Source organism: Podarcis raffonei, chromosome 9 (genome assembly GCF_027172205.1).
Source record: "Podarcis raffonei isolate rPodRaf1 chromosome 9, rPodRaf1.pri, whole genome shotgun sequence".
Taxonomy (NCBI): Eukaryota; Metazoa; Chordata; class Lepidosauria; order Squamata; family Lacertidae; genus Podarcis; species Podarcis raffonei.
Window position 1 is genome coordinate 33,398,108 of NC_070610.1, and position 24,614 is coordinate 33,422,721.

General features: G+C 40.1%; 1 protein-coding gene across 7 annotated transcripts in view; it reads right to left on the reverse strand.

Annotated features, from left to right (window-relative positions):
- The window catches only part of WDR17 (WD repeat domain 17), a 54,908-nt gene that overhangs the window by 24,011 nt on the left and 6,283 nt on the right, over window positions 1-24,614 (reverse strand). For 3 of the 7 annotated variants that reach the window (XM_053402612.1, XM_053402610.1, XM_053402609.1), the window contains exons 2-13: window positions 18,749-18,877; window positions 16,968-17,151; window positions 15,779-16,009; window positions 11,646-11,897; window positions 10,508-10,630; window positions 7,660-7,847; window positions 6,784-6,952; window positions 5,426-5,517; window positions 3,817-3,899; window positions 2,821-2,907; window positions 1,835-1,999; window positions 38-240 (exon numbers count right to left, since the gene is read on the reverse strand). In XM_053402612.1, coding sequence (XP_053258587.1) covers window positions 38-240; window positions 1,835-1,999; window positions 2,821-2,907; window positions 3,817-3,899; window positions 5,426-5,517; window positions 6,784-6,952; window positions 7,660-7,847; window positions 10,508-10,630; window positions 11,646-11,897; window positions 15,779-16,009; window positions 16,968-17,151; window positions 18,749-18,871 — 1,900 coding nt within the window. In that variant the 5' untranslated portion in view covers window positions 18,872-18,877. Of the gene's footprint in view, window positions 1-37; window positions 241-1,834; window positions 2,000-2,820; window positions 2,908-3,816; window positions 3,900-5,425; window positions 5,518-6,783; window positions 6,953-7,659; window positions 7,848-10,507; window positions 10,631-11,645; window positions 11,898-15,778; window positions 16,010-16,967; window positions 17,152-18,748; window positions 18,878-21,917; window positions 22,532-24,138; window positions 24,377-24,614 lie in introns of those variants that run through there. The other 4 variants (XM_053402607.1, XM_053402606.1, XM_053402608.1 and 1 more) reach the window with 3 other exon arrangements.

Consider the following 24,614-nt stretch of genomic DNA (forward strand, 5'->3'; position numbering starts at 1 on the left):
TGAAAATGTATTAATGTCAAACATTAAAATATATTACCATAGACATCTGCACCGTGATCATACACTGTGTCCAGACAGGTTCCCTCTCTTGTATCCCACACTTTGATTGTATAATCCCAGCTGCCCGATATCAGTAAGTAAGGTATTTCTGTATTCCACAGCAATCCCCGTACTGGTGCTGTATGCCCACTAAGAACATTTATACAAGCATCTTGTGTATAATCCCATATTCGAACAGTGCTGTTAAGAAAGAAGTGAAATAGTTTCATTGCAGCACTTGACCATCTCTAGACAAAACTCTTTCTTAAAAAAATCCAGATAACACCAGAAGAACATCTACAAGAATTGCTCACACCATAACAGTCATTCACACATACTTTCCCTTACTAATGGCATATATAAAATTTAAGAGACCTGTGTGAAAGAGAGTTGTCCTAATGCAGTGATTCTCCACAGTGAATAATTCCTGATTTACTGGGAAGGAAGTTTATTTACTCCATCCTCATCAGTGGAACGAGCATTGCAGCAGACTGTCATGTTTTACTCTTGCTGCCATCCACACACAAATGTAACATTGTCACAACTGCATATGACGCTTCCATATCACAGTATTTCCTTTTTCAGCTTCCCCATCATCTTCAGGTCTTTTCCTCTCTTTTTTTTTGACCAGGGTACCAGCATTTGTACACTGCAAGCTTATGCACATCAACTCAAAAGTAAGTCCCTCTTATCTTAACAGGATTCAAACACTATAAAGAGTGTATGGAATTGGAGCCAAAGACTTCTGTAGCCTGCCTTAGGATGGCGATTATGTTCAGAGCACTAAACAATTTTAAAGGAAACCAAACCAGTGAGGATAGGGGCACTGTTTACTTTAGAAAACACAAAGAATTGCACTGCTGGAGAGGCCTAATTTGGCTGATGAACTAAGATACAGAACTGTTATAGCAAAGGATGCATAACACAACCAATCAGAAGCTACCACTATAATACTGTTCATGCAGACTGCACTATGGGCAACATGTGATGCATTTAAAAAGTGATATATATTTTAACTAGCAAGTGCAGTTTGCCACTTTAATTTCTCTACTTTTCTTCTAGTTGCTCACAGATAATCTAGACTGCTGCCTAATTACTCCAATGACCTCAATGATACTCAGCTTTCCCCCAGCTTGTATTTTCATACAGTTAAGAGGTACACCCCAACTTTTTTGCAGCCATGACAGAGTCCAGGAGAACTCTGATATGCATTGAATATCCATGCTGAGGCTGCCCCTAGCATTCAAACTCGAGATTCCATGCATTTCCATGATGACCATGGGGATGTCTCAAGTTGTCCGACACAAATGGCAGGCCACACTCTCAACTGGGTTTCTGCCCCAGATGGAGGGAGTTGGGGTCTGGAGATGAGTGGTGATGGCTGTCACCCTCTTGTAAGGGTCAGATCATTTCCTTGTGAAGTTTGGATTTACAGCTCTAATCCTACCCTGCAGGCTGGTGGGCAGATTAAGAAGATCTGTGCTTGGAGGCTAATGGAATCCAATGGATTACTGAATGCCCTGGGGGAGTTTCCAGTAGATAGAGCAGGCGACTCTATCATTGTCATTGTCATGCTGTGGAACAGAGAGGTCTCAGGGTCTTGACACGGTTGCTCTCAAGTGCCCTCTCTCAGCATTGTGGAGTGCATTCTGTACTTTGGTACACTGGTAAGCTAAGGTCAATGAAACAGGCTGGACGGCAGCTAGAGTGCAAGTGGGAAAAGTTGTGTTATGGACAAAAACCATTTTTTTGCATTGCTAATCCCACCACCGCAATTTCAGCCAAATATGCTCACCCATCATCAGAACCGCTGCAGAGGATCCCTTCCCTCAGAGGAGACCATCTTACATGAAACACTTTGGCAGTATGCCCACTGAATACTTTCAGTGGCTGATCAGAGCTAGTTGCTAGGTAATAAACACGGACATTTTTATCTTCACATCCAGTGGCTATCATATCTCTGCAAAATACAGTACAGTCATCAGCTACAAAAGGCACAAGAATTTCACTGTTCACACATAAATGTAACAAGACGTTTTGAAAACTTGCCCTGCATTATTACATTTTCACTACATTTGCATTATTACATCTTAAACATCTAATGGTAGCAGCCATCCTGTTTTCAAATTAGTTGCATCTCTTTTCTTTTAACAATCAGCACCAGAGAAATCAAGTGCCGCCCCCTTACTGCACCCAGGACTGGGAGTGGATATAAAGACAACACAATTTGGGAAGGGAAGGTTGAAGTGATGGACCTGATTCCTAGAGAGAAGACACAGAAGGAAATATGCAGAGTAGTCAAGGGAACAGCTACAGCCTGTAGATATGTGGCAGCTGGCCAGAACAGCATCACAATAGACCATCAACACCCAAGGAAATTGTGCAACAATTTCACTGACTTTTTAAAAAGTCTTTTTTTGGAACTCAGGTGCATGGGACAGGACACAAAACAGCTAGACAGGGGAAACATGATAGGAGAATGTTGTTATTGGTTTTATGTAGATGCCCCATAAAAAGTGAGTGACAGCATGACTACTTTACAGCACATGCACAGTACAATAACTGGCAGAAATCAAACTGGAATTTGACACTGCCAAGTCTTTCAAGGATATAAATTCTCAGCTCTAGACCGACCTGATCCAGAACATATTGCCTTTTACTTGATCCTACTGAGCTAGATAACACTAAAACCATTACATTATTCTAGCTACATTAATTCTGAAACAAGCTTATTCTAACATTTATAATTCACTATGAAGTTAATTATATGAAAGTACTCACTTGTTGTTCTGACTCCAGTCACAGCCAAAAACTGAAGCTGGATGTTTGTACTTGTGGAGAATTTTGCCATCAATGGTCCGAATAATGCTGAATGAATTGAATATGGAAATCAGAGATTTATAATTTTGCATTTACATGGTTTTATTTGTTTGTCATGGCACTTTGGGGAAAAATGGAAGCACAGAAAGGGAGTCACAGCAGCAACTACACAGAACAAATGGGGCTAGCCCAAAAGCTGAGTTAAAATTATATAAATTTAATAATCCTCCAGAGTGATCGAACATGTTTTAGGTCTGTATGGCTGTTCATCAGGAAACTATGAATTTATGAAAAGTTCCACATTATAACCACATTTTTAAAAAAACACATATTTGTCCTTTGTTGGGACATGCAACTTTATGACAATGCCTGCTATCTATTTACATTTTGCCAGAAAATCAAATCAATTAAAACCATCACAATGTATATCAGTGGTGATATATCAGTGGAGAACTTACAGCCTATAGGCCTAATTAGGCTGTAAGGCCTCTGAATTTTGGCCTGCAAGGCCATGTTGGGCAAGCAAAGCCCTCCTGTCAGTTACCTTACATCATATGACATCATCCGCAGAGATATGATATCTCCCATCTAAGGACTAAGTGACAAGATCAGAGTTAAGCCTCTGCTGCTGCCACAATGGTGTGATTCCACAGCACTAAGACTGGAGAGAAGCCTCTTGTCTGCTGCTTTCTGAACCACATTCAAAGGCTGATCTTATAGCTGCAATCAAAACAAACTTAGCACTGGTAAACTACAGTGCTGAGATTGTAAATAATCAGCATTTTTGTTTAAAAATAATGACAAGTGACTGAAATCACACTACTAGATTTCGGGAGCATGCACCTCCATATCAGTAGATAGGATAAAATTCACATTTGCCAGGTAGTAGTCAAATCAAATAATGCTTTGCTATTTGTCACATAAATTTCATAGAGTTGTCTTCAAAATAGCACTCACCAGAATCCATCTCCACTGCAGGTTGCTATCCTTTTGGAATCTTTATGACTCCATGCAATGCAGAAGATTCCACTCTTTCCATGCTTCAAAAAATGTAAAATGCCTATCAATAAGAAATAATTCACCCCTTTTTTTCTTATTTATATACTTTTCTTATGACTCCCCACCCCCGCTTTTCCAAGTAGGAGTAATCAATATTTTCTACCAGCCTTTAAGCAAGCATAACCCCTGTTCCCATGAGGCATTTTGTAATGACAGGGTGTGGCCTCTTTTAGGTAATATTTTTGCGTGCTTCATGATAATAAAGAGGATGAAACAGAAAGCTAATGGATTCTAGTAATTTCTGTCTTAAGAACTGAGGCGAAGACTGGAGAGTTATAGCCAAATGAAGATGAATAGATACAACCTTAATCAGTTCCCCAACAGCATGTTAAAGAGTATCTTTGAACTTCAAAGATTTTAAACAACAGTTTGCAAACTCTAAAATGCCACCTTTTAAAATAGTAACTCAAGAGTAAGCATTTAGATGCACAATCATAATACTAGTGCTTTTCTGAATTCCAGACGATGAGGGAACTAGATGCAACTTGAATTGTGTGGATACAATTAACACATGTTTTCATTATGCAAACAATAGCCAGGAAGAAGTTTTAAAGGTCTTGGGAGATGGGAAGTTGAACTACTTCTCTTTCTGCCAATTGAAGGTACTCTTGAAACACAAAAAACAGCTTGTGAGAGATTATTTTTGCTGGCACCAGGGCAGGAACACAGTTATAAGCGCTTCAACCCCTATGATCCAAGGCTGCTCAAGCCACTTCATGACTGCTACTTACATAAAAACCAGTATTCATACAATTAGTGTCACATCTAGTCTGGCCCCAAGACTATTTCTATATGCCCTTAGGCATCGATCTCACTCCTTATTGAAATGTTTAAGTAAGACTCCAAAAGACCACCACCGCTTGAATTTGCAACACTGAGGATACACAGAAAACACAATATTTTTATCTGAAAAGTAGCGTTTTTAGGATGATTGAAATTTCCCCAGGGAAAGGTGTGCATGATGGGAACCCAGCAAACCTTCCCCATGGTGACTTTTACTACTGTCTGTTCATTCCCCAAGATTTTTTGGCTCCATTTATTTTTTTAAATGGTAAGTGGACACTTTTATTCTAAAGTGTTCCCCACCAAATTGCTGGAGGAGGGGTATTTTTCACCATTGACTAAATAAGTCACAAAAGTTTCACTTTTGGCCTAGAATTTTGTTATAGTTTTGCAGCTAAAGTTTAATAGCTCTTAGGATCAGGTTATGGGTACACATACTAACTGAACATTTCCTTAAACAAGCATTAGTGGGAGCTATAAGGTAAAGGACCCCTGGATGGTTAAGTCCAATCAAAGGCGACTATAGGGTTGCGGCGCTCATCTCACTTTCAGGCCGAGGGAGCTGGCATTTGTCCACAGACAGCATTCCGGGTCATGTGGCCAGCATGACTAAACCGCTTCTGCAGCAAAAGAACACTGTGACGAGTGCCAGAGCGCACAGAAACATCGTTTATCTTCCTGCTATTACCTCAGTTATAAGAACTTAAAACCAAACTCACATTACCTCATTAAAACGGGTTATCATTTTGCCCCGTGGGACGTCCCAGATGAAGCCACCATTTCTGGAAGTTCCACCAGCTATGCAGTTCAAGTCTCCTTTAGGAAAGAGTCCATGGGATAGATAGAAGGTTAACTATATTCTTATTTATCCTACCTTTCCTATTACCTATTAAGGGCTCAGAACAAGCGAAGTAATAAAAGAACTTCCCTGAACTTCCCTTCTCTTTGACTCTTCTAAACACCTGTTTTCATATTCTTCCATAAAAACTTCCTCGAAGTTCTGCTTATTTTCACTGCAGGCATCTCTTTGTTCTGTTTACCTAATACTCAGTTTCAGCTCTACCTCTGATGTTACCAAAGAATCACAAATCATTTTGCTCATTCACTGTTATTTTCTCAAGCAGTCAGGTTTTTTCCCCTTCCGATTTTCTTTTTCCTCACATGCATCTAAAGATTCCTTAGCTTCTTTACCCTTCATGGAACATGCCTAGTATGTTTCCACATTTAGAATGAGATAGCATGCTGCTTCCTATTTGCCATGACTTAACCAGTTCACAGTGTTTACAATTGGCACGACTTGCTCTTTTGATCCTTTCCTTTACAAACTGCCCCGACTAAGCCCATTTCTGACCAATTTTCTCTTTCTGCACAAAATAGTGCTGCAATTTGATTTTTTTTCTTCACTCATATATAGCACCACGTACACTTTGCACTTAAAAGAAAAATCTAAGTTCTACAAGGTAACCAAAATTTTGCACTAGCCTGAACTGAATTCTCCAACCAAAACGAAATGTGCAGATTAAGAACATCTACATAATTTTGCTTATTTCAAAATCACACTGTTGTCTAAATGATTTGCTATTCTGCATTTTCAATATGACTCTATCAGACACAGAAAAGAAATGTAGTGGGAGATTAAAGCCTTCTTTCCTAATAAAAAAATCTTATTCAGTACCCCTCTGAGCTTCTTAGATTTCACCAGGCGCTGCTGACACACCTCTAAAAGTAGTTTTGAAATGACAAAGTCTGTAAATCTGCTTTTTAAAAACTTCCCCAAACCATAAAAACAAAGCTGAGGTTTGTGCCAGGTACTATATTCCTGCTCCCAACCCAGTTACAAGACTCACACTACATCAGAGGGCATTTGAGGGGGCTCCTCACAGGAGGCTGTAGTGGAAAAGCCCCATTCTGTAAATGGAAGTGCCCTTGCAGTTCTTTTGCTCTGAGCTGTGCTTTTTTCTTTTCTTTTTTTGGCATGAAGTTACCAAATATACATAACTCTGGATACCCACCAATCTTAGCTAAGAAGCATTCTCTTTTCTATATGAAACTTTAGTTATTTCTAAGTTAAAATATTCTCACCTGGAGCCCATGAAAGGGAGTATATGACTCCTTCATTACCAGGAGAAGTGTAGACAGCAGTTAAAGTATTTATATCCCACACCTTTATTGTTCCGTCAAAGGATGCGGTAGCTAGGAGGTCAGGGTTGTCAGGCTTGAATTTACAATCGAAGATGGTTTCGACATGACCCTAGAGCAACAAAAGAAAGCCCCGTTACAAGAGAAGAGGCTTGATACCAGAAGAGGCTTGCCAGGTTGGGTGCAGAAGCTACACTAGCTTTCTGGCAGGCTGGTCGCTGCTGCTTACTAGGAAGGAAAAGGGCAAAGCAGTGGGAAGGTTGGTGCAGTGCAAACACACCATCAGAGCTAATCTAGCACTCCTGCCACAGCGTTTAAATCATGCTGACCTTCCTGCTGCCTCCTCCCCCCATTATCCTGGGAATCTAGCAAAGTGGCTCCATCCAATCTGGCATGCCGCTTCCGGATAACACTTCTACTGTAGTTTTCCAAGTCCCTTCAAAGAAGAAGGAAGCAAAGAGCCTATTTATTAGCACACAAACTAATTATTTCTATTTGGGCTACTTTACATGTTCAAAAAGTATTCTCCACAAGGTATTCCTCTATCACTAGGGTAAGTGCAGATAGAGGAACGAACACATGGACATAGCAATATCCCCTTGGGAATGCTTCAGATACTCATGATTTTTGCTGGTAGAAAACCTTGAGCTTGGAAATTGCAGCTGGGAGAAACGTCTTTATCCATAGACAGCCCCAATGACATATAATATTCTCCATGTGAAAACATCCCCAGGAACAGTTAGGGCACATCACTTGAAGAAGATTTTAAACACCTTAAGTGACCCCGAGTTCAAAGACTGGAAAGACAAGCAAACATACCAGATCTCTAAGAAAATCCCATTTCTTGGCTCCCATGTCATAAAGTCCCACTCCACCATCCATAAAGCAGCAGACGGCATGCCCGGGAGGGAGAGAAAATGCTTGGTTTTGTGTTAGAGTTGGAGGTGGAACAGCCTCACTTGTAGATGACATGTGGTGGTTTTTGGTAGGAGACTGTGAAGAAAATGCTGAATTAAAAAGATAAAACATATTAGCATAAGTTTTATGTTCTGCTACATTTAAAACAAAGTATTGTCCACTTGCTACTGGGAACTACATTTCTTGGGAAATTGCGGCAATTAACCCCTATCTGATTTATTTCTTACATCTGAGAATTTCTTATGTATGAGAATTTCCTAATTTACTCTCCAGTACTTTGAAGCCAGAAACTTTCTTTTCCTTAAATGTTTTAGTTTCTCAGTCCAGCTGTCTCCTTCAGAAACAAGTGTTATCTTACTGAAGTATATGACACAGAGAGATTTAGTACAATATATCATAAAATCAGCTGGTGAGAAGTTCTTTTTTACTAACAGTATTAATTTCAGTCACAGAAAGCGGAACTGATAATTCACATAGCATCATAATACTAATTATATTTTAATAGCAAGACTTGCAGTGCCTCAAGGACCACCTCTCCCCATGAACCAACCTGGACCCTTCAATCATCATCTGAGGACGAGAGGGTGGCAACATGAGTGTGGGCCTTTTCTGTGGTGGCTCCCCCACTTGTGGAATGTTCTCCCTGGGGAGGCTCGGCCGCCACCTTCGCTACATATCTTTAAGCACCATGCGAAAACAATCCTCTTCTCCCAGGCCTCTGACTAATTAAACAATCTATGGCCTTTTAAACCGTTGGGGGGGTATTGTTTTCGTTTGTTACTATGTTTTGTATTTTTATTTTTGTTTATAAAAATCACCGTGATCCTCAGATGAAGGGTGGTATAGAAATTTAATTAATAACAATAATTACAGTAATTATAGCATTTTCTCTAAGTAGGCAGAACATTTTCCATATAAGGTAAAGGACCCCCTGGATGGTTCTGTTCAGCCAAACTTGACTATGGGATGTGGCACTCATCTTGCTTCAGGCCAAGGGAGCTGGTGTTTGTCTGCAGACAGCTTTCCAGGTTATGTAGCCAGCATGACTAAACTGCTTCTGGTGCAACGGACACCATGTCAAGTGCAAGAGTGCATGGAAGTGCCGTTTATATTCTCGCCACAGCGGTACCTACTTATCTACTTGTGTTGGTATGCTTTTGAACTGCTAGTTTGTCAGGTGCTGGGACGGAGAAATGGGAGCTCACCCCGTTGTGTGGATTTGAACTGCCAACCTTCCGATCGGCAAGCACTTCAGTCATAGTTTCTGCTCATAGCCCACTACTCTACACCAGCTATCCAGTTAGTTTAAACAATAAGCTATTGTATTATCTTAAAATCAGAATATATGCCTATATGCACCACTAGACTATTATAAGAAAAACAGAAAATTTAGTACTAATCAAACACATTAGCAGGTAAGAAGTACACATTTAATACATTGACTCAGATTCTATGACTTTGTTATGCAATCAGCTTTTGTTTCCAATGCTGACAATACAGAGGAGATGTGAAATGATGCAAGATCGCGCCAGTGGGAATAATTAGGAGAGGAAGGCACATTAGCAGGTTTGAAGATGTCAGCAACACAGAGAAATAGAATTCAATACAAATCCACATATTCCCTTGGAATATACCACTTTGGAGCACATGAAAGTGACTCCTCTTGAAATGCAAACAGCAGCTTCTGAGGGATGATTTTGTCAGGAGATAAAAAGTTAAACTCCCCTTGGTTCCAAAGTTGCTCAGGTTTCCCCTCAGCTGCTATTTATGTAACAAAAAATGTGCTGCAAAAATGTACAGTAAAAACGTTGTGTACAAAAAATGTACAGTAAAAAATTACTGTACGGTAGTTGTATTCACATAATTAATGTCACCTTTAGTTTCACTCTCAGCTGACCCAATACTCTTCTTGCAAATTCAAAAAAATAGAAGTGTTAATGCCACTCCCAAACCTTTTTAGCCTGGTAGAAACAAAATGGAATGCTGTTTTTGCACAGGTAAAGGAGACCCAGGTAGGAAAGGCACTCCTGGTATGATTCTCTCAAATGGCAGCCCTCCCTTAAACAGCCAGAAGACTCATCACATTACTGCCTTTGGTGAAGGGTGTTACAGCAATTAAGACAAAGAAAAGGTGGTAAACAGAATGGATTGCAGGTTGGTGAGGGGGCGAAAGGGAGAAAAACAGGAGGACAAAATGGAGCACTCAGGGATCAGTGAGCTTTCAACACATTGTGAGGCACCTTAACTAGCATGCTTTCAAATCTTCTTACTGACATGCATTTTGAATTATAAAATGAGACTCTCTAAAGTATTCCAATAATCTTTAAAGAGGAATTCCTATTGTGCGTGTGTGTTTTAAATGGTGTTTTGGAAGACTATACAGCCTATATTGACCCAGTTCACACATAACAATAAACTATGGTTTACCAAGATTAGGCAGTCTGTACTTGCTCCATGACAGTGAATTATTTGGAAGAAACAACCAATAACCCTGTATTCAGAAGTAACCAAAAGTCAACACTTCACGGCCTATTGTTCCTGCTGGTACCAGAGAAGGAGCGAAGCAGGAGCAACAGGGCAGCACAAAGTAGGATGCTGCTCAATCCTGACAAGTCATTCACTGTGGCTTATAGTTATGTTATATTGTGTTGAACAGCAAAGAGTTTACAAGTGCAAACAGAAAAGGGAAAATTAGGAAATGGAAAAGGCACATTTTTTCTTGATTTTTTTTTTTTTTTAAGATACTTACATTTTTTCTTTGGGGGAGAACTAAGAACATGTAAACCATGGAAACCTGTTTTCTTCAGTTTAAAATTATCTATTGGTGTTGTACGTGACACATTCCAGACACGCAACACACCAACTTGAGAATCTGTATTAAGAGAAAAATCCCATTTCTTTTCTGATTATCAGTTCAAAAAGTTCTATCCATCTAGTCCAATGACTCAAAAATTTAACAACTGCAATATATTTTGTACATATTTATGCATACATATTTCTTGGTAGACAAGATAAACATAACACGAGTCATCTCCGGAGCATAAACAGAATATGACAAACAGAGCCCATGTCCTGTTTCATGAGTGTTGTCTGTCTTCACCAGGGCTTTTCAGCCAGATCTTGTCGGAACTCAGTTCTAGCACCTTTCAGGTAGACGCCATTGCCATTATAAGAGAACAAGAGAGGCATTCACAGTGAGTTCTAGCACCTCTTTTCCTGGAAAAATAGAATTGGTCTTCACCTATTTTCACACAGTGTGTGAGCCTGGTTTCCCAACTAGGGTTACAGCATGCACACCAGCAAGCAGAGCGTGCTTTCACGCCAAGAAAGTGTGTTAGCCTTCAGTCTGTTCCCTCTTCTTGTGTATCATGTGAGTTATCTAGTTTTCAAGAGGTATATATACACACACTGCACATAAGTGTACATATGTACATGCACATATACACATCCTTCACCTTTTTTTTTTTTTTTTAGAATTAACTTTCCTAAACCAGATACAAAACTGTTCCATGAACAAGGATGAGAATAGGAGAGGAACGTGGTGCTGGCATTGTTATGAATAGTTTTTACCAAAGCCAGCTTTTCTCCCCTCATCACCCAATTTAACCCAAACTAGATCAAACCCCCACAGAACCTTCTTTTCCCCTTTCCATAATTTGCTTCCAAGACAGAGATAGTTACATATGTTTTCAGGGCAGTGATGCTGCTGGCTGCCATTTCTATCACTCTTCAAATGTTCTGTCCCAACCTTGAGCTAACTCACAATTTAAATCATATTCTACTGAAGTAAACTGGAAATAACCAACTGGCATTCATGGCTCTGGATTGTGCCTGTGTGTTACATATCTTGCTATTTCATAAAACAATGTGTGAAAATATTTATTTACCTCCAGTGATAAACATTCCAGGAGCACTAGGAACCCATGCTAAGCACTGCACAGATGCTGCTGCACTAGGGAAACTAAAGACCGTAATGCAGGACAGAGACTCTGAATCAACTAGACGAATTCCATTGTGCAGATTTGCAACAAGAAGATAATCTGTAGAGAGAGGGTCCCATTCCAGGGCAGTAACGGGATCTTCCTCATCTGTACCTTCAAGTGATTCTGGCCTTAGAACATGTTTCTGACTCTTAGAACCTTGAAAAGTAAAAGATGTATCAATTTTAAAAGCAGGTTAAGAGTTAGCTTTCCAGATACTGAACAAAAGTCCAGAAAGTAGAAAACTTTCAGTAAATGCAGATCTAAGCTACTGGATGCAGCAACTGCCTGTGATGATTGCTCCCAACAGAGTCAATGAGCCCTAGAATGAATCTGTGACACTAGAGCTTCTTTGCATTCTTCTCAGCAGATACGAGTTTTCAGGTTACTCGACGAAAGGCAAAGCCAGTGCAATTCTCAGGAAGCTTCTATTGTTCTTGTTAACTGAAGTTGATTTTCGACCAATAAAGCTGATTTGGGGGGTGGGATAAGGGTAAAGCTGCATCCATGATGCGAACAATTGTTCCATGGAACAAACCTTGGTCAATAAACTAGCTCATGGCTTAAGCCTGAATGTCGGTCTTAGTGGCAGAGATTTTTCTTAGCCTGAACCTCTGGATTCTGAATTAAGAGAGGATAGATAAAGGAGGGGAAAGACAGACACATTTTTGCCAAGGTGACCAGGTCAAAAGTTTGGATATTTCCTATGCCTCTGGTCCAGAATGCATCTGATAAGGCCCGAGGATCACATCAGGTGCCCCAAGAAAAAGGAAAGCTTTATGATGGACACTCAAGTGGTATGACTCATGACCTACCATTTACCAGTTCATAAATAAAATTCTGTTCTAAACAAATGAGATGGAGAAGAGTAGAACCAATCAGCAAGTAGTAAAGGGGGTTGGAATGGTAGGGAGTTGAAAAGCTTTTCATGTTATTCCATGTTTCTTCACTATTCTCCATCTTAGCAAGCAGCTTCACCCCAATACCATTTTCTGTAGTAACTTACCTCTTCTGTGGAACACAAGAGAAAGCAAAACTTTGTTTTTAGATTTCATTTTTGCTGCTTCAACTAATTTTACACGGGGTTGGGTTTTTTCTGTCGTGAATTTTCCACATACCTTTTGTAACAATTCTGCTTAATCTTTTGGGAGACTGCACTTCTCCCTGATTAGAACTCTTCATCGCGGCGTTTACCTAAACTAGCCTTTTCTGGTTTTGGCCTTTGTGCAGCTTTGAATAGAATTGTTTCTTATAGGCTTAGGGTACAACCATAACCCCAGCTGGATAGCAATAGGACCTAAAGGAGCTGCAGAGTTGCTGCCAGAATCCACAACCCTGTTGCACATATTGGTTGGGAAAGCAGTGGGGGGTTTTTTATTGCTATGCCAATTCCAGGGAAGGCTCAAACCTCCCACTGCAACTTGAGGCTTGGTGGGGTAGCTTAGACTCCAATGAATATTTGCTTAGCAGAGTTCCACTTCTGAAACGCCCTATTTGGAGGGATTATACTGGCTACTGCTGGCAGAGATCCTCAGAATGGGGTAGGCTCTACTAGATGCAGTGGGACTTATTGGCAAGCACACATGCACGGGATCAGGAAACCAGAATGACTTCTGCAGATTTATTTTTACATTTGAATGAACACCAATCTTTAAGTTTCACATATTTCTTTAACCATCTGCACTCTTTTTGCAGTGTGCCTCCACTGTGTTACTAGTAGCTAGAGAGAGCTAATTAGTTGAAAATAAAGTGAATGCACTGGGTAAAACGCTAAATGCTAACAATTAAAAGCCATTGTTGCATCGTGCTAGTTACTCAATAATGACTCAGCCTTAAATTACAGCACAGAAGGTGTTCAGTGCTTTTCTGGAGGGCAAAACAGCACTTTGTAAGAAAGAAGACCATTCACTGTAATTTCCTACTAATGTCTTTGTTAAAGACTGAGGGTTCAAATTCAACTTCAGTATCAAGAGATGCAATTCTGCAGCAGCTTCTTGTGAATGGCATGCACTTGCCTGAACTTCTCAAAGCTTTCATTAGAGACAGGCATCCTTGCAAAAGAAAGCAAGTGTACGAACTTTAATGCACAGATAGCATCCCCCAGCCTCTAAATGCCCCATTCATTTCAATGGAAGCAACAGAAACTTTCATGTCTATCCTGTCATGTTCATGAAGCAAGAAAGTGAACAAGGCAGTCTGCTTAAAGTGTTTCATGTACATCTTGAGATTCATCCAGAGCTCTGGATTGGGGGTAACTGAAGGATCTTAGGAAGAGAACCCCAAATGTGGTATGATACACATATTACGAATATTGCCTGGATGCATTCTAACAAATTAGAAACTAAGGGTCATCTCTTCAACATGATGTTTTTAATCTTTTAGTTATAAGTAAGCATCCATTTTTCCTCAGAGCTAGCGTGTGTAGAAGTTGAGCCCATGCATATCTCTGGCATCAAAAATACACCAGCAGGCTTTGATTCCATCATAAAGAAGAAAAAGGAAACTGCATGCTTCTGCTTCCCTGTAAGATGCAGATTACACAGAGGCATTCTAACATACAAATGTTCAAAATTTATACTGAACAGAACTGATTGGTTCATCCAATTTTAGCCTCAACAATTCTAGTACATGGAGGTGAGATGTGACTGTGCGTTTGTATTTTTAAACCTGCAATTGAAAATAAAATTGTTGCATCCAGAACCTTCTCTGCAAAAATTAACTCATTAATGAATTCATGTTATCATGTGTCTTTTTCTAAATTGGTCTAAGGTGGGGCAAATGGCTAAAAATAAGAAATCTGAACAAAATGGCTGGTGATAGCTCTCTTTACTGTGACGCATCCAAGTGCAGATTGAATTTCTACTCTGACAAGCTTGGTTCTAAACTGCCAACACTGAACAGAATGAAAAACAAATCAAAAGGATCCCTCCTTCTGAAAATGAGAACTGACACAGAACTGCAGCAGTTGCTATAGCAATATGAAAATGAATATGGTCTTGCAGAGACTGGCTTCATTCATCTAAGCAAACCTATAGAAGCCACATGCCTACACTTGTAGCTATATAAAGATATATCCAAAGCAGTGACAATCAGTCTTTTTGTTCTGACTGCCGCTCTCCAGAAACATCTCTGTTTTGAGAAGTTATATCATGCCATGCTTACTGACTGCCAGTTTATGACCTCATGATGCACCATATCTACCTTTTCTTCCACATGGGAAACTAATGTATCAAGCAACTGGTATAAAGTGGATGTCAGAATCAGGGGTACCAACTTAAATAAAATGTTAGGGGGCCCAGGTAAGTCCCGCCCTGCATAATCAATCACATGATGTGGTGCATGCACACCATTTGAATGGCAATGCCCATCAAGTTTGGGGGGGCAGCCCCTTCAAATATTTTATTGGGGGGGCAAAGACCCCTCAGCCCCTAGGGGTTAGCGCCTATGGTCAGAATTCTTAGTCATTCCCATCTATGTATGATTATATATTTTTATTTTATTAGCCTGTTATTAACAAACCTTTACAGACCTTGTTTGCATGGTGAACCAAACTATGGCATATTGGTACCCGGCAAACATGCTGGCTTATGAACTGATGCTCACACCTACTTCCCTCTTCCCTGGTCCTTTTAGCACAGGGATTGTGTATCATCTGAGCACAAAGCTGCAGTTAAGTTCTCCCCTCCATAACCATGATCTGTAGCCAAGACTAAAAGGACCTGGTAGCAGCAAAATGAGTCCAAGTTCCTCCCCACTTTGCATGGTCCCAGGAAGACACAGTTTGGCTTACTGTGATTTGCAAACAAGGCAGCTGTATTCCAAGAACGTGCTTATTATGTAGTAATAAATTATGATGCCTTGTTAATCTAAAATCAACCTTGTGCTGCCCAAGACTCAGATTTCCACTCCCTTCCATTAGCAATGCAATGGGGGGGGGGAGAGAGAGAGAATCCGTGAAAAACAAGTGTCCAGTTTTCTCAAAACAATGGTTTTCTTCACCATGCATCAAAACATGCATATGTTATAAAATAGACCCTTACCTGGCTGAAAAATAGAAAGACTTCCATCAGTGTGTCCAAATACTACTTTCCCCTTTTTCTTGGGATGCCATCTAAACAGGCAAATGTCTGACAAAAAACTGTGAGCGTCTTTATGTACTGTTACACCACTGTCGGGTCCTGAAATTGTCCAAATATACAAGGGTCCTCTATGGGAGACAAAAGCAACTGCATCACCTGCATTCCAACACCAACTAAGAGATGCAGGAATTCCTGAAAAATAAAAACATAATCTAAGAATCTAAAAAAAAATTGGTGCCACATCTCCAATAGTGTGATACTGAATTTAAACAAACAGGCAACTCAAATAACATTCATCTCTCAGCCTGAACATTCACTCTATGAACACATTTCAGCCTTGAGATTAAAAACACAAAGAGAATGTGTGCTGGTTCTAATGTACTTTTTTCCTCTTCAAAGGAAGAATTTCTCTGGAGAAATACATAAGGAAGTTATTACACTGGAATGGAAAGGTCACATGGCTTTTATTTTTCTTTTAAAGGAAGAGCTGCTATTTGGTTATGGATCCTTCCTGAACAAAACATAGAGAATTTCCATTCAAATGTAATCTGTTCCCTCCATAGGAAACATCCTGAAGCAGACTGCTGGCAAAGCATTAACGGCGGAATTGGCTAAGGGTCTACCCTTAAATATACATACACATAATCCAAATTAAAATACCTTAACTGGCGCCTTTTCTACTCTAATTCATAGTAATGGTCAAGCAGAGCCAACTGTTTTCACCGCAGCAATCTCCCTCTTTTCTATAGTAGGATAACAGAAGAGAGGTTTGTAGTTTCAAACTGACTGTATTTGTTTTTTGTGTCATCCGAGCAAAACTATCATGACCATGCTTAGGCTCCTGTGAACTGAAATGGTGCGCATGTCAAGAGGGGCAAGGTGATGCTCACCAATTCCTTCTCCCCTGCCCGCACCACCTCCCATTCTATTCCAGATGCACCCCATCCCCCAAACTTCACAGATTGCATGTGTAGGGAACTAAAGTGGAAAATCAGTAAAAAGCACACACACACACACACACACACACACATTCTTCTGCTTGTGGGAGCCTTGGCTGTCTTCAATTGAGAGAACAGCACTTCTGGATTCAGCCTTTGGTGGCTTCATTTTGCTATTAATAAATGTCATTAGACTCAAATTTCTCGCTTACCTTTTGTACCATCAAGTTTTGCCGTAACTTTTTGTTCAGCCACATTCCAAATTATTACTAAATTATCTGCGCTTGCACTTGCAAACAGGTCGTGGTTATGGGGACACCAGGAAACGGCTGTGATGGTCTTCTTGTGCTCAGACATAATTGCCCACAGTTTGAACTCATTGTACCGATGATCCAGCTGAAAGGTTACACAGATTTAAAATTAAATGTAAATATACTTCAAAATACAGTATGTGCATCTTGCTACTTTGAGAAACATTGAAAACAAATTACAGATGCATTTTAAGTATGACAGAAGCTTAAGAGCCACTAGGTTGCATCCCACAATCTTATTCAGAAGGATGTAAGGAAGGGTTGGGAGAGAGAGAGAGAGAGACCTTTAACACCACAGGAGAAGTAAAGGTGGCTAGTGGAGGGGGGGAAATCACCACAAATCAGGCAGAGATATACCCGTCTTGTCAATATTCCCTTGCCCCAGCAGCGCCATCCCAGAAGAGTCTAAAAGGGCCCACAAACCCTCAAGACAGTTGTTTCAGGGGGCACAGGAGCTGCATGGGAGAGAGGGGAATGGGAAACTTTCCTTTCATTGACTTCCTTAAGCTGGCTTACCTTAAGTTCCAAGAGTTGTAGCCAACTAAGTTCTACTCAGAATAGATCCACTGAAATTAATTGATATGAGTTAGTTACGTCCGTTAACAGCAATGGGTCTGCTGAGCAGGACTAGCACTGGATACAGCCCCAGGTTTCTGCCCTTAAACAGCACACATTTTAATTGTACACATGAAGATATATTATAAAACTACTAGTATGTCTACAGAAATATTAGGTTCCTGAAGAAATGTTTCCCAAAAAAGAATGAATCTCTTAAAGCTATGAGCCTGGATTAAGAAGGGGGCACATGTACGCACATCTGGTGGGCATATGCAATGTTTTGCAGTTTTGACAGCAAGAGAAGGCAACAGCTTGAAGGGAAATCCAAGATGGAAACCTGATGCATAGAGGTAACAGTTTTCCTTAAACAGCTCTTGCGCCTACCTTTTTTTTTAAAAAAAACCACAACATGAGAGTTTAAAGAACAATTTGGGAGTCCTACAGCAGGCTGGGGAAATTAATGAAATTCAAGAGGACAAAATGGGATTGGGAATCATGCATGGAGCGGTTGTGGATGCACATCTGATTGGAGATGTGTACCTAGCACTCAGTTCCCCCGCACATGGCACTGAGCTGAGGGGGCACAAAATTAAAAGATCCATAACTGAAACCATCCACTTGGGGATGCCAAATTTTGAAATTGTACAGGGCACCATTTTAAAAAAGATTACGGAAATCCACCCCTGCGAGTACCGTAGTTGCAATGTTCACATAGGTTCTCGGTGAAACTTGTCAGATTTATCTGTTGAAGCAGACATAAATGGACACCTATATCCGGGGCTACTGTTTTACATGCAACCCCTTTGCTACATCGAGACACATGACTTTTTGGCCTAAGTTACAGCTTTTGAAATATATAACAGTTCTGATAGAGAGCAGTATGCAGTATCTGTACCCCAGACTCCCAAGTCACTCTAGCTTGGTTACTCTGGTCCTGAACTAATGAACCGCTAACAGAATAAAAATTTAAAATTTCCCTAAAAAGGAATATTATATGTAGTTAGATTTTGTTTTAAAATAAATAAATGAACATCTGTTTAATCCTGCGGCAACACTTACTAAGAAACATTACTGTGTAGCAGGAAAGCAAAATATTCACAGAGAAATCTAAAAATCCATCTCACCTGATATATATAAATAGCAAGAGTTGCACAATAGGCAAATCTATCCCCACTTGCAGCACAGACGTCTTTATTCCATGGCTGACAGCCAGCAGCTAATAAGCCCACTTGCTTAACCTGTGCCATTTTTGCCTGGAAAACAGAGAAACAGAATAATTTAAGTGATGTTTTATTCAGCACTTTGATGTAGAGCAGTCTGAAGAACTAGGAAAAACATAGCTGTAAAGCAAGAAGACAGAATCTTGAATAAAACCACGCAAATATCCTTGTGATTAAATAAGCTCAGATTCTTTAATTGGTCTTTGGGACAGGTGAATGGAGACTTTGCATAGGTGCAATCTGCAAAGGCCAGCTCTCATACAAACTTCACTCATTAATTCCGATACATATTACAGTTCTGTTGAAACTTGCACATTTGGTCTAATTTTCTGATTACATCATTAAAATTAACATTGTGATAACTATGTATATATTTGTACCCAGCTCTTTCCCCACCTCACACCTAGGGCTTTTTTTCCAGGAGGAACTCACAGGAACTCTTTTCCAGCACCTCTCAGGTAGGAACCACTGCCATTATAAGAGAGCAAGGGACGCGTTCGTGGTGAATTCTGGTACCTCTTTTTCTAGAAAAATAGCACTGTTCACATCCATTAACTGATGGTCTGGGTTCTTAGATACTAAATGCTGAAAACGAGCTGCTGAGTCTGGGCTGCTTCAAATGAAGTAGTGGGAGGAAGATGGAGAGAGAGAGATGGTTTTCCTTCTGTACTGACATTTTCCATCTGCCTGAACTAAATGTACACGGGGTAAGAGTCTACTGAAGTGTGTTTATTCAATTTGGACAAATAGAAATTGTTTAGAAAACTGGATTTAAATGCATGAAATAACTCCTCTGCTCTGGCCACCTGAAGAAGAAATGATTGACTAGGGGAAAGATTTTTTTTTAATGAAAAGCCTGAAGGAAATCCCAAGATGATATGAACAAATTATGCTTAAAGTGCAGGATGGATGAGTATACAGCAGCAGCCGCTCACTTGCCTGTTACCCAGCAGGGATGCCAAGATGGAGAGGCACTGCATCCTGGCTTTGGGCAGATCAATAATCACTGAGCCAGTGAAGCAGCTTCTTTCTTGATAATGGAACATTTCAGGCTGTCAGAACCTGGCTAGTCAAGTTTCATCACTCCAAAATGCCACTTTGCAGGAAGGCGCATCTAGGACTTGCACAGGTGTTATTCTTTGGTATTATTATTAAATTTATTACCCGTCTTTTACCAGCAGGTGGGTAACAACTATTTAAAATGTAGTATTAAAAACAAATAGGGTGGATTCTGAAAAACATACATGTTGGGAATCCGAGGCCAGTGAGGTCCCCCTCACTATGGAGAACTGCAAAAAAACTTGGACTGTACTGCATTTATTTGATCATAGTATCTATCTGATCTTTCTTTAGAAAAATGAGACTTTTGGTTAGCTCAGTTGGTTAGAGCATGATGCTGAATAAACAGGTGGACAGGAAAATGACACATTCACACAAGGAAGCGCATTCATTATTTTATCCCTATATACACAGTCCGGTAAATGCCCGACTATGCATCTAAGCCCAGCTTCCACCTATAGATAGGATGGTCCTACTTTACAGAGGACAGTCCTCTGTTTGAAGGGCCTTCCCATTCAGTTCCAGTTTAAAGATAAACCCTTGAAACTGCCCATGATTCAGGGGTCAGCAAACTTTTTTAGCAGCAGGCCGATCCACTGTCCCTCAGACCTTGTGGGGGGCCAGACTATATTTTTTGTGGGGGGGATGAACGAATTCCTATTCCCCACAAATAACCCAGAGATGCATTTTAAATAAAAGCACACCTTCTACTCATGTAAAAACACACTGATTCCCGGACCGTCTGCAGGCCGGATTTAGAAGGCAATTGGGCTGGATCTGGCCCCCGGGCCTTAGTTTGCCTACCCATGAGTTAGCACATGCACAGGAGACTCAGCAGGCAAAGGTCATAGTTTTCTGCCACAATGAAGAGATGTATCTTATTTCTATTTAAATAAGAGTAATTATTTCTGAATTTGCATTTTATGGAAATCCCCATCTTCTTTCGGCCACTTTTTTAGAATCCCTATCTATAGCATGAAAACTCATTACTAACATCCTACATGCAAACTGCTCTTCCTTAGAAAACCTAATGGGATGCTCTACCATTCCACTTCTTTGCTGTCACTACCAGCCTTATTCAGCTGATTTCAGACATACCCGCATTGCTTCAAAGAGGACCAAGCAATTGCAGTTTTCCTCCAGTTGTCTAGTCACCATTTTGATGTAGTTTCTGACCCTCAGAAGCCAGAAGGCTCTGCATGGAAAACTCACATTTTGGGAAACCTGATAATATTCCAAAAATTCTTGCAATGTGGATTTTAATTTTTTTTCCTACCTCAGTAATACAGTGATACCTCGGGTTACATACGCTTCAGGTTACATACGCTTCAGGTTACAGACTCTGCTAACCCAGAAATAGTACCTCAGGTTAAGAACTTTGCTTCAGGATGAGAACAGAAATTGTGCTCCGGCGGCGCAGCAGCAGCGAGAGGCCCCATTAGTTAAAGTGGTGCTTCAGGTTAAGAACAGTTTCAGGTTAAGAACAGACCTCTGGAATGAATTAAGTACATAACTCGAGGTACCACTGTATTCTAAAATCAATTGTGCAAAGACTTGAACCATTAGTCAACATTATGCATCCAAACCAGAACTAGCTGACTTCCTCAGTAATTTAAATCAGTCACAGAGAAGCACATTCACCACAAACTGAAAGCAACTCTAAGAAAAAGAAAAGTTAAACCTCTTCAAGAGTAGGAATATATAAAATCAGCCTTGCCAAATAAGTCTCAGCTATTCAAGACACAGGTGACACAAAAGCATTTTGCTACACTCGTATTTTACATCATAAACAAAATACTAGTCTGTGGTTACCAAAGCTACAACAAAGGGGAAGGGAGAGAGACCTTTCTCCCAGCCAGCTACATCAAGAGCAATATTTTAAGCCCTTCCTCGTTTCTAAATATAGAAAAGTGATAAAACTGAAGGACTATTTGTTCTAGATCTCTTTGAACATGAGTATGTTTTTAATAAAATGGGCTGGCTTGAGAAAGCTGGATGCCTCGGTTACCCCTACCTTAACAGAGATGTCATTTTCTGCAAGCCATTTAAGGATTTCCATGTCCGTTCCAAAGCCCTGCAGATTCCAAATATGCAGCCTCTTTCTGTCTATAATGTGAAACCGCTTTACTTGACGCCTGAGGAAATTAAATCCTGATGTTGTTAATGAAATAATACTGCTACTAAAAGATGCTGGAGAGCAGTCCAAGCATGGTGGAGCACTACACACACGACACAGCAATGTCAGTAGCCTGGCAACTACAGCTCTCGAAGAGGTACCATGTTAATATGCAAGTGTGCATTTTCCTGAAGTCTTCCTGTTCTAGCTCTTGTGTTCTCAGTATTGGCTCTAACTTTGTAATAATACCTTATCATTGTGTATAACTAAGAGAGCCAGTGTGGTGTAGGACCTGGGGGACCAGTGTTCGAATCCCCACTCAGCATTAAGCTCAAGGGGTACCCTTGGGCAAGCCACTGCCTCTCAGCCTAACCTACTTCACAGGGTTGTTGTGGGGATCAGTTGAAGAGTGGGAGCAGAGGCAGTTTTAGGGGAGCACGACCAGTTTGGTCACACTGGGCATGGAGCCTCAGGGGTTCCACAACTATGATCTAGAATGGAAGGCGAGAGGCAGGGGGTACCAAATTTGGGCATTCCACAAGGCACTGCTGAAATTTGAGATTCCAAGGACTGCCAGTGGTGGGACAACCATGTACGCCACCTTGAACTCCTTGGAGAGGAAAAGGGGATATAAATAAATTAATTAATCAACTTATTGCCAGTCACATCCAATGCATGCTGTCTTTCTGTTTCCAACAATTCATGTGTGCACAAATGAGAAAACACTGAAATGTCGTATATAATGCCATTTACCAATTTCTGCAGGGCATTCATTTTAGCCAAGCAATGTTATTATCTGCTGTGTGTAGGGGGGAGCCATCTTCAAGGAGGCACCCACCCAGCTCTCACACACAAGGTAAAATAGCTCTTCTAAAATATCATCTGCAGTTTTCATAAATACTTATTTCTTTAATCAGGTGACAACCCTTAATACAACCACGCACATAAGAAGTTACAAGAAAAGAGACTCCATCCCTCTGTCATGTCCCTGTCACTCCTATGTGAGTAATGCATAGTGCATATACATGCAGCTGCAGCATGCATGTACATGTGTACATACATACTATTCACAAAAGATCCATCTGTCTGACTCATCACAAATTATGGCATGCATATTTGTATGTTTGTATTGTCAGTGCATCTTCCTTTGTTTTGTTCTCTTGTGCTAAACTGTGTTCATTCAGCTTCTTAGGTTTGAAGCCACATGATGCTACAACCTTGCAGAATGTAATCAGATCTGGGTCTCAGAAGTATCTGAATGGAAGATGGCGTGGAAACCGTATGCACACAGCCTTGAGCTCTACCCAGAAAAAGCAGGATATGAAAGATATTTAATTAATAAATTCTGTTCATATTATTTCTTTTAGACATAGTTATAACTTGCTATGACTTTTTAAAAATACAATATTGAACTGATCTTTTTATCCTGCTGTACCATTTTAAAAACTGCACTGCTGCAAGATGTTGATCATAACAACAAAGAGGATCTATGCAGCTGCATTTGTGCACTGTGATGTATTTCATGCAACTTACAGCCAGTGCACCAAAATTCAGACGTTTCCACTCCCTCTACTCTCTCTTAAACCCATAAAAAATTATAATTTCCTGAAGCAGTTGTTCGATATCTTTAAATTCCCCCCCCCCAAACATCATACAAAGATCACCATAGCAACCCTGTTTCTTACAGGAAAATACTGTTAATGCCTACACCAGTCTTCAAAAAACACTGAGTAAAATTCAATGCTGCATTTAGTAAAACTGGCTTAATATCTATTAATTGCTTCTTAATTATTTCCCACCTTCATAGCTATTGCATCAATTTCTTCCAATTCAGTAAAATAAACATTTTTCAGTATATTGTATTTTAAGCACGGAACCCCAGACAGATTCCACTGTTTGCAAACTGACAGGTTACCTTTAGCTCCAAACATCAAATTGTTATTATAAAACAATGTATTTCATGGTTAATTTTAATTTCACCTATCAAATAAAGATTTCTGATTAAATCACTGCACTGCAGTATGAAGTATAAATGCTATAAACAACAGGCAATACGCTGTAGAAAGATTCAGTGAGATTCAATACAAAGCAGTTATTTCTAGAAAAGAAAGGATCTTACTCTTTGCTGTCCATCATACCAATCGTCTTCATCAAACCAATATGAAATACAACTCATCCAAGCCATTGTATATTTGAAATGTAGGATATGGTAACTAAGCCCTTGAATAATGCTAAGGCAGTATGGATTCTGTGTGGAAATTTCTGAGACTACACAGAGATGAGCCCAATGCTCTGTGAAATCAACTCATCTATAAAAGCAAGTATGACTATGACTATTTCATAGAAGACATTTTTAAAAGATTCAAGCTCAAATAAGATCCATATATGGTATGAGATCCAAACAAGGAAAGGAGAACAATTTAGGATGGGGGGGACACACAAAACCATCACTATATTAATATATTGAAGTTTATTAATATTTTGGGCTATAGAAGACAACATAGACTGTTTCTCTTAGTTCAATGGGATTCACTCCCGTCCCAAGTTAGTTTGCATAAGACTGCAGCCTAAGCACTAATGCAGTGAAGGTGTGTT